The sequence below is a fragment of the Doryrhamphus excisus genome, linkage group LG16 (genome assembly GCF_037039965.1).
Source record: "Doryrhamphus excisus strain RoL-2023G ecotype Guam linkage group LG16, RoL_Dexc_Guam_v1.1, whole genome shotgun sequence".
In the NCBI taxonomy this organism is placed as follows: domain Eukaryota; kingdom Metazoa; phylum Chordata; class Actinopteri; order Syngnathiformes; family Syngnathidae; genus Doryrhamphus; species Doryrhamphus excisus.
This window is the reverse complement of record NC_136372.1, coordinates 18,474,919-18,489,734: the sequence shown is the minus strand read 5'-3', so window position 1 is coordinate 18,489,734 and position 14,816 is coordinate 18,474,919. Positions and strand designations below refer to the sequence as shown.

Below are 14,816 nucleotides of genomic sequence, written 5' to 3'. Positions count from 1 at the left end.
AAATAAACATCAGGCACACGATGCAAAAATAGAGACAATAACAGAGTTCGCTACACATCTTAAAGTAAAGCTAGGAGCTCTACACGTCCATCATTCAGCGACAGGCCCAAAGCCACTTTGTTTACTTCAGCTAACGCTAACCCAGCCTGGTAGCCTGTTAAAATGTGGCTTCAACGTTAGCTAGCACCCACATGGCTATGCTAGGCCCTCAGGCTTCCTGTGTTATTTCCTGTTAGCAGGTGTTGTTTTCTTTGCTAAATCAAATGTGCTTTCTTGTGTGATTTGGTGTGTTGTACCTTGTTTATTTGACGTAACATCACCTTCAACCGTCTTTTCTGGAACATTTGAAGCCAAAATGGCATCCAGGTGTTGAGAGTTGAAGGTGAATCTGGTTGAATTAACGCTATCTTACCTTTCAGTGAATACTTTACCGAACTTTGAATCGAGTCGCTTTGGCAAAATGTGACTATTTCAGGGCGAGCTTTTGTCGCCACCTAGAGGACAAGGCTGCACATTACAGTACGGCTTAAATGACGTCACTGCACAAGAAAACATCCCGATGAACCACTAGCGCCCTCTATTGGTGGAGGACCACTAGCGCTAGCATGCACTTTCGTACTATATTTGTGGGTTTTATTATTCAATTAAATATTATTTAATTCTATATTAAATTATTAAATTAAATAGTGTTTTATAGTGTGTCCGTCAGCTGAAGATTTTAACATGAGTTTTAAAAAGAATAAAAATAAATGAATGAAACATTTATCTGTGATCAAAACAAATGAAAATGAAAAGCAGATAGTACATATGTGCTTATTTACTATGTAAAAGTTTGCATTAAATATATCATAACTCATCTTAATTTCTCTCAATAAAATGTGCTTTATTGTGTATTAGCAAGGGTGATGTGTAAAAATGTCTAGCATAGGTAGCATAGCAGGTGCACAACATTTCCAGTTGTTTCAAAATTTATTATTTTAACCAACATAAAGCATCATACCAAACAACAGCATACACGCCTCCTGTTCATTTCCCGGTACGTTTGATGACAACGCCAAGCATTTGACCCCCGTGACCTCCTGCGGCGACCGGATGTCTGACTGACGACATGACACAGCAACACAGCATTACAGGCTAACAAACAAGTTCATTGAACTTAGCGTCTTTCTTCCAATCTGGCAGTAACGCTCACTGCATCACGAAGTTTGACCTGGTTTCCGTGCGTCCTCTGTGACAGGATCTCCTACATTATGTATCAAATCTCATGACAAAGACGCTACTCATTCTAATTGTGTTCAAACCAGTAAAATCATGTCAAGTCGTGCAAAAAGCCTGTGCGTTTCTACGAGAGGTTCTTGTAATTATGTAATTGACAATAACATGGTTGTCGGGGGGTGGGGGGGGGTCAAATCCTCATAGAAATATGCTTCATTTTCTAAAGACTTAAGTAAAATAGCCGGAAAGTGTCAGCCCGAGGACAGTGCATTATGTAAGCCCACCAGGCCTGACTTGTACAGCAGTCATCCAGTAGGGGGCGCCCTCGGTCCTCATGTGCCACCATGACCCAGCATTTGCATAGCTGACATCCACACCCTGTTGGAGATCTGCTTCAACACATTTGGTTACTAGCGTGGAGAACATAATGGTGTATTGGAAGCACCTTGCTAGCTTGTTATATTATATTATAGTATATATATATTATATATATATATATATATGATTCAAGTGAGAGCAGGAGAAAAATAATATTTCACTACACGACTGACCAGAGGCTGGGACATGAATGTTAATATTTGGCATTTCAGTTTTGGCATAATTATGTTTGCTTTTTTCATCTGCTGACTCGGGAAAGAAGGTCGGCCAAGACATACTATGTGTGTGTGTGTGTGTGTGTGGTAATCGTGACCTTACATAAACAGATGTGTGTGTGTGTCGATGAGCTGAATGATGATTCCGCTAACATTTACAGCCAAAAGGCTAAACAGCGCCCGGCTCCCCGCAGCACTCGTGCACCACACCAGGTATGTGTCTACAGCCTCACTTCCCGTCCCAATCAGAAGTAGAGCTCGTTAATAAGGACACATTAGGTGCTGATGGCTCGTCAGCGACAAGAGAGCTTCCATCTCCACCCGGTGAAGAAACGATGACGCTACGGAGAACGTTATATGGACGCAGGTGTTGACAGACACCTTTTAATCAATCCATTAATCAATGGAGTGCTGGGCTAGACCTTTTCCAGGGTGTACCCTTAAAAAGTCTTTATAAAAGTTTAAAAATTAGCCATTAAATCAACAATTTACCGGCTGAGTAGTGACTATTGATAGTTTTTAAAATATGCATACTTCAGCAAATTGTACTTAATTATTGCCTAAGTCAAGCAAAAAATAGCTCAATTGAACTAAAATACAAATATAAGGCATTTAGAAGATGTGTTCAAAGACCTAATGATACTGTGTGTAGTATTCTACACTGGTCACTAGGTGTCGGTAATGCTACAGTGATGAGACAATAGCCACCGCAGGAAGTACTGTCCAGAACAGGAAGTATGAGACAATAGCCACCGCAGGAAGTACTGTCCAGAACAGGAAGTAAGAGAATGCTAACGTGTGAGCCTACCTTACGTCTTGTTTGTGTCTTATGGTCTTCTATTATGTGTACCATATCGGGTAATGCAAGCATAAAGGTGACTGTAGGGGTGTTAGTTCATGTCTAGAGGGCTCTAATCATGTTTAAAACCAGGTTGAAGGTTTGCGGAAATTCACTCAAAGGTGGCGGGGATGCTGGAGCCTATCCCAGCTGATTCGGGCGAGAATCACTAACTTGGTGTCCCAATACTTTTGTCCATGTGTGTATGCAAACATGGGAAATTATGTTTAAGTTGGTTCGGTCTGATCGTGACTGTAGACAGGAAATGGAAGGGTTCAAGTCCTCTCCGCCTTAATCCTCCTACAGTATGTTTATGTTTGGTTGTTTCTCCACAAGCGACATCAAAATGAGTCAAATGATTTTCGGGGATGTCTGCCCGCTCCGCCGGAGGCTCGGGCTATTCCCTCCGGAATCTCCCCGGACCGGGAGATGTGCTTCTCTCCATGTGTGTGCGCTGATGAGGGCGGACAGCAGAGTGCACGACGCGCTCGTCTGCCGCTGCTCCTCCTGCGCGGTCGCACACATACATCATTCTAAACGTCCGCCAGGATCTGGCCGCCATGCACACCATCTCTGGAGCCTGGAAGCTGGGACCAGCCAGCAGCGAGGACGACCATCCGTGGCTTTGACCCTGAATCAGACGGGGGGATTCAAAAATAGAAGCATGTTTTCAGTAGAAAAATAGAGGAATTCCCGGAGGCTGATGAAATGTCTTTGGCACTTCTGAAAAAAACAGCAAGTCCAAAGGATCACCAGGGTGGAAAAGGCCAAACCAGAAGAAGATGAACGTAGTCTGCCGTCATCCGTGTATGAGTCTGGCCAGTCCGGGGTGGATTTGAGCCTGAACCGGCCCGTATTCCACCGTCTCTCCGTCCACTGCGATCACGCCCTCCCGAGAGATGGGCTCCAGCCGCAGCGCCCGCACCTTCTCGTAGACCAGGTGGGGGCAGCCGCACGCTAAATGGGCCCCTTTCTCCATGGCCAGGAAGAGGCGCAGGAGCGCCGGTCGGGAGATTCCGGCGGTCACGTAAAAGAGGTGGATGATGCCGTCGTCCGCCAGGGCGCCGGGAACTGCCCACAGGTCCTCGGCCAGGTGAGACTGGTAGATGGCCAGAACCAGGACAAAGTCCTCCTCCTTGACCACGGTCCAGCTCTCTGGGAGCGGTTGGTCCAGGCCCGGGAGCAGAGAATCCGGTGGCTCTCTGGTTCTGCTGCCGCTTGGCATGTCGGGTCTTTTGGTGGTGACGGCGTTGTTGGAGGAGATGCTGATGGTCTTTGGGTTGGACTTGTTGCAAACGTGGTGCGAGTTCTGAGTCGGGGAGGAGGTCGGGATGAGCTGGCAGGGCAGGGAGGAGCACAGGGAGGGGTGCTGGGGCGTGGTGGGGAGGTTGGGCTTCTCCTTCACCGGCAGGTACGCCAGCCTGCCCTGGTACACACGGAGAGTGGCCAAGCGCACCAGCGTGCCCATCAGGAAGCGGATGGCACCGACGTGCCGGTACTTCTCGCTCTCGATGTCCACGTCGGCCACAAAGCCCCACGCCAGGGACAGGAAGGAGAAGAGACGCTGCGTGGAGGCCAAGTGGATGGACACCAGGTCCAAGGAGCCAACCAGGCCCTTGCACAGCATGAAGCCACAACTCAGAAGCAGCTCCTCGTTCCAGGCGGGGGGCGACCTGGGGGACACAAAATGAAGTCAGGAAGGCCAGTCGTACCGTACCGCCGGATTTGGGTTGTTTGCTTGTGTCCTAAGTCTTAAGATATAATATAATATAATATAATATAATATAATATAATATAATATAATATAATATAATATAATATAATATAATATAATATAATATAATATAATATAATATAATATAATATAATATAATATAATATAATATAATATAATATAAAAGATATAAGCACAGTCCTAAGCACAGATATTAAAGTGCAATTCCCAGACTATGTGGATAATCTAGAATGGATGTATGGATGGGTGAATGGATGTATGGATGTATGGATGTATGGATGGATGGATGGATGTATGGATGGATGGATGGATGGATGGGTGGATGGATGGATGGATGGGTGGATGAATGGATGAATGGATGGATGGTTGGTTGGATGGATGGATGGATGGATGGATGGATGGATGGATGGATGGATGGATGTATGGATGGATGGATGGATGGATGGATGGATGGATGGGTGGATGGATGGATGGGTGGATGGATGGATGAGTAGATGGATGGATGAATGGATGAATGGATGAATGGATGGATGGTTGGTTAGATGGATGGATGGATGGATGGATGTATGGATGGATGGATGGATGGATGGATGGATGGATGGATGGATGGATGGATGGATGGGTGGATGGATGGGTGGATGGATGGATGAGTAGATGGATGGATGAATGGATGAATGGATGAATGGATGAATGGATGGATGGTTGGTTGGATGGATGGATAGATGGATGGATGAATGGATGAATGGATGAATGGATGGATGGATGTATGGATGGATGGATGGACGGATGGCTAGATGGATGGATGGATGGATGGATGGATGGATGGATGGATGGATGGATGGGTGAGTGGGTAGATGGATGGATGGATGGATAGTTGGATGGATGGATGAATGGGTGGATGGGTTTATGGATAGATGGAGGGATGGGTGGATGGATGGGTGGATGGATGGATGGATGGATGGATGGGTGGATGGATGGATGGATGGATGGATGGGTGGATGGATGAATGGATGTATGGGTAGATGGATGGATGAATGGATGGATGGATGGTTGGATGGATGGATAGATGGATGGATGGATGGATGGATGGATGGGTGGATGGATGAATGGATGAATGGGTAGATGGATGGATGAATGGATGGATGGATGGATGGTTGGATCGATGGATAGATGGATGGATGGATGGATGGATGGGTAGATGGATGGATGAATGGATGGGTGGGTGAGTGGGTAGATGGATGGATGGATAGTTGGATGGATGGATGAATGGGTGGATGGGTGTATGGATAGATGGAGGGATGGGTGGATGGATGAATGGATGGGTGGGTGGATGGGTGGGTGGATGGGTGTATGGATAGATGGAGGGATGGGTGGATGGATGGGTGGATGGATGAATGGATGGGTGGGTGGCTGGATGGGTGTCTGTGCGGCTCGTTAGAGTCGTTTAGGAGAACTTTGCTGCATATAATTTTAACGATGCATACACCGTCCCCTAAATTCTCCAAGGATTATGTTGACTAAAGACTCTTTGCACTTCCTGTCCCCAGAGGTTCTCCACTTATTACAGCGTTCCTTTGAGGTTATCAGCCACCTAAGACGACCTCCTGCCATTGTCTCCGTGCTCCGTGAGGAACGACGTGCCCAGTCAGCTCGGAGCGTAATTACACAAGAAGGAGATAAAGCACTTTAGCCCATAGTTGGAAATGACGGTGGTCAATGATGGTGAACGGACCGACTCACTGGGAGTAGTGGTGCACGGAGGCAGCCAGGGCGTTGCCGGAGCCACCCGGTAGAATCCCCAGAGGGGTCTGGATGGCCTCTTGCCAGTCGTCACGCTCCATCAGACCATTTATCACCTGATTAGGGAAAGACAGGCTTAGCGTAATATCCATATGACCAGTGCAACGATAAATAGACCGTTATGTCATCACGCCGTTTCTGGTCCAAGCACCTCAAAGAGCAGCCCATCCCCCGACATGATAACCAGAGCGTCCCACTGTGACAGGTCCGCCTTCTTCACCAGCTCCCGTGCGTGATTCTGGTGCTCTGCCGACATCGAAACATGGAAGAAACATGAGAGATGGAAGAGCAGTGAAAACGGCAGGAATAAAAAAGGAGGGCAAGGGCAAAGACGGACAGGCAGGCTTCCATCATGGCCGGGAGATTAACTATTCATCTTCCCCTCGTGAGGCCACACATGCGGCATTAGGCTGACCAGTTGTCCTTAGCGGCTCCGAGGCAGCTTAACTGCTCGGCAAACATCTGTGACCAAAACGTGTGTGTGTGCGTGTGCGTGTGTGTGCGTGTGCGTGTGTGTGTGCACGGTTCCCATTGTCACTGAAAAACAGCAAATATTGTTGATCCGCGGTTGAAAACCTAACCGTGATAAGTCAATTCCTCATTTTTAAATTCATATTTACAGATCTGTTTGTGACTTTTGAGCATTATTAGAGCCCCGTAGACATGAAATAACACCCCTACAGTCACCTTTACACTTGTATTACCCAAAATAGTCAACATAATAACTGTAAATACGCCATTTAAGACATGAATAGTGTCGGGCAAACAGGAAGTGAGGTCAGAGCGTTCAGAGTTTTAGCTTGGCCTGCGTTGGACCGGTAGCCCGTGTTAGAGATTATTGTGCCTGTTGTTCCGGCGATCAAGTCTGGTGCTTGTGTGCTTCACACAACATTACAGGAACATTACCGCCACCTTGTGACCAGTGTGGAATACTACATGCCGGACCATTGCAACGTCTTTCAATGCAATTTAGGAATACCATATATTTCTATTTTAATTCCTTTAGCCTTTTTATAATTGAAAATGACAAATTGGCTTGAATATTATAATATTTTGGACAAATTAGGTCATATTGAAGTACAAAACAGAATGTATTTTTGAAATAAATTTGAAATTGCAGCGTCACGTGGTGAGGGAGCTAAAGGACATCACGTGGTTCCGTTTGCATTTGTTCAAGATGTCGTAGGGGAAAAGGAGGACCAAGCTTCCGTATCTTTTGGAAGATGTAATAAATATGGACGAGCTCATCATCATGGCACAGCAATGTCATGCTGGCAGAATCGAGCTGATTGTTGTTTGCAAGCGTGTGTGTGTGTGTGTGTGTGTGTGTGTGTGTGTGTGTGTAAATGGAAGAGGAGTGCAGAGGACAAAATTGTCAACACAGCAAAAAAAAATCAAAAAGAGAAAGACAGGAGACAGCTAGATTGTCAGGTATGGAGGATGTGCTCCCGCTGTGAAAGTAACCTAGCTAGCTGCAGTATTGATTGAGGGAATAAACACAAATACCTACCCCCCCCCCCCCCTTGTGGGACCGGGGTACGTGTGGTGTGTGTGCACAGCATGCTGTGATGCTGTGTTGACAGACAGAGCGGCAGAAGGAGTAAACGGCACTCAGTAGCCGACTCAGCACTTTGAGGGCTGCCAGCACCCCCCCCCCACCCCCCTCCCCCCTCCCGGGCTGATGCATTACTGTACTTCCTTAGTCAGAGTCCCCGACTTAACACGCTAACCTCCACCTCACTTTCAGAGCTGGAGCCACAGTTGGAATTCCTGCGTAGATTTCTTGGAGGGATGTCTGATCATCGGAATTGGGTTAGGATTGATATTTTCCCGTTTATGTTTATGTTACACATAACGGTATCGGCTGATTTGGGGTGTGTATGTGTTCACATTGCAGGTCGATCCATATAAATAGATATCAGGTCTATGCGTAGATATCAGGTCCATCCATATGGGTCGTTATCAGGTCGATTTATATGGATAGATATCAGGTCTATGCGTAGATATCAGGTCCATCCATATGGGTTGTTATCAGGTCGGTCTACATGGATAGATATCAGGTGGATCCATGTGGATAGTTCCTGTATCAGGTGGATCCATGTGGATAGTTCCTGTATCAGGTGATCCATATGGATGGTTCCTGTATCAGGTGATCCATATGGATGGTTCCTGTATCAGGTGATCCATATGGATGGTTCCTGTATCAGGTGATCCATGTGGATGGTTCCTGTATCAGGTGATCCATGTGGATGGTTCCTGTATCAGGTGATCCATGTGGATGGTTCCTGTATCAGGTGATCCATGTGGATGGTTCCTGTATCAGGTGATCCATGTGGATGGTTCCTGTATCAGGTGATCCATGTGGATGGTTCCTGTATCAGGTGATCCATATGGATAGTTCCTGTATCAGGTGATCCATATGGATAGTTCCTGTATCAGGTGATCCATATGGATAGTTCCTGTATCAGGTGATCCATATGGATAGTTCCTGTATCAGGTGATCCATATGGATAGTTCCTGTATCAGGTGATCCATATGGATAGTTCCTGTATCAGGTCAAGCGACTGATGGATGGTGTTGGAGGCCAACATCCATCCATCCTTCATTTTGTGTCTCCTATCCCAAATCAAGGCAATATCCTGCTTCCCTCTCCTCTGCGTCCACACTCACGTTCCAGCTTTATTTGAAGCGCAGTAGCAATACGGCTGATGTGTTGCCAGACGGCGCGGCCAGCGTATGAGTGCGTGTTGTCACCTGTGATGACGAGCTTGTAGGGGACGCCGGCTTCGCTGAGCATGCCCTGCACGTGGCCGGTGAAGAGCTGCAGAGCCTGGCCCCGCCCACTGTGAGGGTTCACCAGTATCATGACTCTGCAAGGCCGTCGCACCGCCCAAGCCGTGACACCTGAGAGCCGGAGAGTCGGAGAGGGAGATGCTTCATGAATGGACGGACAGGCGGACCGCAACATGACATACGGTAGGAAGATGACGGGATCTTAGCGTGTGTCGTCATCATGCTGTGGGTGCGTGTGTGGACGAGTGTGTATGTGCATGGCGAATACAACATCTTCAAATGGAACAGAAGTACATCAACAACAATAACCAGAGGGGACATTTTACTTTGGGCTGACAAACCATTCAGAACTTAATTAATCACGATTAATCACCATTTGGAACTATAGCAAAATGAAGAGAATAAAGTTGGACATTTTTTGTGAGTTTATTCTTGTAAATGTACGACTTTTTTCCTCGTAAATTTCCAACTTTATTCTCTGAATATTACGACTTTGTTTTTATATAATCTAAAATAATAATAATAACTTTTCTCATAGAATGTCCTAATGATTATGATTGTTTTCAATGTGATGCTAATTCCGGGTGCTAGTGAGCCGATGATGTGTCTGCTATAAATGAACCTCCAAAAGACATATTTCATTTGTAAAGTGAAATAATAAGAAAGTCGCAAATTGACAAGAATAAAGTCATGAATTCACCCAAAAAAAATCGAATAAACATTCCGACTTGATGTGTGGCTGTAGTACGCCGCCAGAGTTGACATGGTCACCACACAGTAACAGGAAAAAGGTTAGCGCCAACATGGATAGCGCAGTCGGCGGGACAGAGGTGTGATTCCGGCAGGAAGAGGGTGGAGGGAGTGTAAAAACAAACAGGCACCAAACTGCGCCTCCATTCAGCCACACACTATGCCATTGTCCTGGACTTGTATCAAAGCACAATGTGGCTTTCAAAGACCGACGTGCGTCTGCACCTCCAGAATAAACCATCAGAGTGTCAGTGAAAACGCTATGGATCCGCTTTGGCACCGCGCAGCCTGGATAACCAAGCCCCCCTTCCATCATTGCCACTTGGAGGAGGAATCTAGTTCATGCCGTGTTATGCGTCTGGATCTCCCTCCTGTCCTGCTTTCCATGTCTATTTACTTTAGGATGCCGCCCCCCCACCCCCGTCTCACGTCACACCTTAAACGGCGGAAATGTCAGCCAGGTACGCCAACCGGACTTTAGCACGTCTGTTCAGGCGACTCGTATGCAGCCATCACTGGACGAACCAAAGAGAAAGATACTCAATGTTCATATTAATGAAATCAACATTTCCCTCTATGACGGCCTTCCACTAATATATGAATAACTCATGCTGCTTCATTCAATATGTGCATATAATATACTGAAAATGTGCATATTTAAGCAAATTCTGCATAATATTTTTTCGTCGCATTCAAAGAGGCTGAAAAAAAGTTATTTATAATATGACTTAGGTTTAATTGTAGCTTTTTATATCATTTTATGAGTTATTTATGATGATTTGATGTAGTTATTTCATATTTATGGTGAACTCCTCAACATCAGGCCGCACGGTGGACGAGTGGTTAGCATGTAGGCCGCACTGTCAGAAGATGGGGAATCTCCGTTGGGGAAATTTGTGCGGAGTTTGCATGTTCTACCCGTGCATGCCCCCCCCCCCCCATTCCAAGAACATGTTAGCATGTTAGCTTCATTGATGAGTCCATAGGTATGAATGTAGGTGATTGGTTGTCTGTGATTGGCTGTCCAGGGCAGAGAACCAGTTACTTGTGATCATGAGGGATTCTACTGGAGTTGGACCAGGATCATTTGGCGTTCCTCAAACAGCAAACACGGGAAGAGCTAAGGGGGGGGTGGGGGTGTACCCTGTTGACATCACCAGGCTGAATGAGAAAAGGGGCGCCATGGGGGAGCAGGTCGGGGGGGGTTGACAGGCCATCAGAGCAGCGTGTCACGGAGACGGAGACCCAAGAAGCCTCATGGGAGTTTGAGATGCTGGATGGGGTTAAAGGTCATCTGGTGACGCGTGTGTGTTTACCGTAGGGCGTGCACACACACACACGCACACACGCACACACTGAAACACACTCAGTCCGACTGACAGACCTTCCTGCTGTAGAAGGACCACCGATCCAGTGGAACAAATGCTTTCATTTAGTTTTTGGCGTCAACAGAAAATCCATATAAAATAATGTTAATCCAATTAACTCAAAATATGAACGTTTCTAGAGAACAATTATAGTTTTTATGCCAAAAACAATGTCAAATACGTTTAACATCAATCCTTTACCACTTCCTCACAAGTGCCACGGTGACTACATAGAGGTCCGAACCGCTGCTGTGTAGATTATTTCCTCAGTTGATTAATCTGAAGCTTGTTGTTTGGATCCATGAATTAATCGGTGAGGCCTTAGACGGCCAATCAACAGGAAGCCTTGGCAGTTGGGCCAAATATTGGCCACAGCTTCCAAGTGATTACAGACTAGCTGCCTCATTTGGGTTCCTCCAATGCAAAGATCATCGCTCGTGCAGAGCATGAATCCATTCTTCTGGAGTTTGCCGTTTTAGTTCTCATTTGGCAACGATCTGACAAAATATTTTCACTTTCAATCCTCCGGCAGCAAAGCAGATGAGGTGAGGTGTAATTAACTTTAGGAGAAATACTCTATAGGGATTAGGGACGCACGCGACTTTCATATGCCCTCTGTGAAGGAGACAGCATCTACTTGGCTTTGAGATGCCAAGCAAGCTTAGAAATGAAAGATCTGTGTGCGGGAAAAATCTGCTTGGTGATATTTAACCCTCTCCGCAGCCGAGATGGAGCTTTTTGGAGGGCGCCTGGAGGACAACGACGGGACGGAGTTAGCTCTCGGGTTCCCACCATCGGCCTTCCTGTGGTCGGCTGGATCTACAATATCTTATTCCATTTATTGGTCTTCCCGCCCCCCCACTGCCCTCTCCAGGAACATACCCAAAATTATAGACAGAAAATTATATATTTTTTTTTAAACTGTAAATATTCTCAGATTTCCTGAGTCATCCATGAAAGCAGACCTATCATCTGAGTGATGGACATTGTTTATCATAATAGAAACAACATCTTTTTCTTGAATATTTCAACTTTATGCTTATAAAAATTACACGCAAGTAAAATGACAACTTTTTTCTCGTAATGTTATGACTTTATTCAACAAAAATTCTACCTAATTTTCCCAAATTTTTTCTTTCTTGACTATTGCAACTTTGTGCTTGTAAAAATGTTATTTCTAATAATATTTTTTCCCCATAATGTGACATTTTATTTTCATAATATTATGACTTCATTGTCTTCATATTTGGACTGCACTTTGGTCACCTCTGTTCTCGACCCTAACCGATGAATCAAAACAAGCTTCAGATTAATGGACTAAGAACACAGTCGTCGTGTTAGCCCTAGCATGAGTCCAGGTCTCCACCCACGACCACAACAATAAACAATAAACAATAAACACTAAAAGCAAAGAATGCTTTCCATATTCCTGAGTCATCATCAGCCCAAACGGCTCTCGTACTCGTATTGTCTCCAGGTTAATTGGCATCCAGGATGAGACGCTAACGAGATTGGAAGACGGCAGCGGCGGTCCCGATGAGGAAGAGACCTCATTAGCGAAGCGGCAGCAAAGGATGATAATCACTTGCGTGTTTTCATGTGATTTTGCACACGTGGACAATAAAGCCGCGCTCTTGTTGACATGTGGAGGCGCTGGCGATGTAAACAGACGGCGTGGACTAAAGTATCGGGACACCCGATGAAGGTTGAACATGATATCAGCTACTGAAACGGGCAGTTTCATGGTTACCTAAATTAACCGCAGCTCACCGGTGATGGCGGCACTCGTGCAGCCCCAGACTAGGCATGACACAATTATCTTGGTGCTCAGTGTTGTCAGGTGTCAGAGACTCAAAGGGGCGTGGTCTACTGTCACCCATGGTTACCAGGTAGAGTCCCAAGCCTCCTATTGTTTTCTAGGTTGAATGGGCGGAACAAGTAGAGCAGGTTTTTGGTAGCCAAAGAATGCAAACTTGTTTTGCCAAAAGGGAGAAGCAAATGTAAGTCAGCTTAGCGATGATTCCTTTGTTGGAATAAAATAACTACTATGAAGGTTCAGTGAAGTTGCAACCGACCGAATAACCTCGCTCACCAGCTTTCCGGGGAGCCTGCTGCACCGAGGCGTCCCTGATGGATCGAGCCCACCTCTCAGCCTCCCGCAGGTTGGTCAGGGCGTCCTGGACCAGCGCCACCCGAAAGCACTGCTCCACTCGCTGGCGGGCCACGCCGGCGCTCATCCAGCGCCGCTTGAACGGGTAGAAATAGGCGGTAAAGTAGGCGCCGACGTCGGCGCCGTCCGCCGCTCGGTACGCCCGGCAGCCGACGCAGTCCGTCAAGTTGAGGACCACCTTAGTTCTACCGGGGGACGACGAGATCCTCTGGACGGTCAGAGCGCTCTCCGTCAAGCTCACGGAGTAGCGGACCTTGTCGTTGAGCGTGTCCGTGAACTCCCCGTAAAGCATGCCCACGAAGCCGTTCCGCTGGCGGGGGGGCTCCGCTTCGGGGCCGTCTTTCTCCATCCCGGCCGGGCCAGTGCGAGGATGGCGGCGCGGTGCCGACTCCCGAGTCCGACTCCGAGTACCCCGCTGCGGGACGCTGTGAGAGGCGGGACACTTCTGGTTCGGAGTCGCCCCCTAACGGTCAAAGGTGTAACTACACAACATGAGCATGAGGTTGAAATAAATAATAACTATTGAGTATTGTTGTTTTCCAACTAATCAAGAGTATCCTCGGATCCAATCGCTCAGTTAAGCAGTCGTCTCTTAAATTTGTTTGTGATGCTACATCGCAGCTTTGTATGCTTTTCATGTACATTTTAGCATTGTTGTGTTCTCCGTTTCAGTAAAATTGACTTAATTTATTTCAATAGACTGTCAATGAAGCTTTTGTTCCCAAACGTGTACAGTATATGCACCATTTTATGAAAAATTATGCCTTTAATGTTTGTTTAGGAATGTTTTACTGTGTTGTATGTTCGGCAAATCTTATGATGTATGTGTACAGAGCATAACTTGAAAAAAACAATAACATAAGATCAATATTATTACTATTTTCGGACATTATAAATAGCTTCTTTTAGAAAATCCCAATTTTTGACGCAGCAGTTTCTTATTCTTTGAGCACCATCTTTAGCCACGCCCACATTAGTACGTAGGTTGTGACGCATCCGCCAAATAAAACCAGATCGCGCGAGACTTCCTGTCTTTACTAACTCCTTGCTGTTGTAGAGTAAGAGTCGAGGTTGCATCGTCCACGTTAGTCTACAGCGGTTTTTATACGTCTATATGCTTTTCTGTTCTTCCATGGCGTTAAGTGAAGCATACGACCCGGCGTGAAAAGCTATGGTTTTGATTCGAACTTTAAATAAGAAACGACGTGGAGTTGTTGCATGGGCTAGCTTGTTAGCTCCAAGCTACAACGCGACCAGCACGTGGTCGGCATGACTTCCGGCCTGCAAGGCTAAAGTCCTGTTTAAAGGTGAGGTTGTCAGCATTGGCTCAATGTTGCTTTGTGGATGTGATGAGTCTTGTTATCCCTGTCTGAAGACAAAGTGTGGAAAACAATGACAACTGACCAGCAGTAGACTTGACCGGTAGAAGCTGGTTCCTGATGTTCCATCACTGACGACATGTCTGGTTTCAGGTTCCCGCTCCAGATGGTCCCATGTGTCCCTGAGGGGGGTGTTGCAGAGGTGTGTACCACAATATTTGCTGTGCCCTGCTTCT

The 14,816-nt window shown here is 46.3% G+C and overlaps 1 protein-coding gene across 2 annotated transcripts; it reads right to left on the bottom strand.

Moving 5' to 3' along the window:
• Window positions 1–891: 891 nt before the first annotated feature.
• Window positions 892–14,798, bottom strand: sphk1 (sphingosine kinase 1). 2 transcript variants are annotated; one of them, XM_058050043.2, is made up of 6 exons: window positions 14,666–14,798; window positions 13,184–13,743; window positions 8,936–9,085; window positions 6,333–6,427; window positions 6,122–6,237; window positions 892–4,319 (listed from the first exon to the last, which is right to left on the bottom strand). In XM_058050043.2, the coding sequence occupies exons 2-6, from the start codon at window positions 13,608–13,610 to the stop codon at window positions 3,446–3,448; spliced, it is 1,662 nt and encodes a 553-aa protein (XP_057906026.2). In that variant the 5' UTR covers window positions 13,611–13,743; window positions 14,666–14,798; the 3' UTR covers window positions 892–3,445. The 2 variants fall into 2 exon arrangements, with proteins under 2 accessions (XP_057906026.2, XP_078653270.1); XM_078797144.1 differs by having other exon boundaries at window positions 13,184–13,724; window positions 14,666–14,791.
• Window positions 14,799–14,816: the final 18 nt, after the last annotated feature.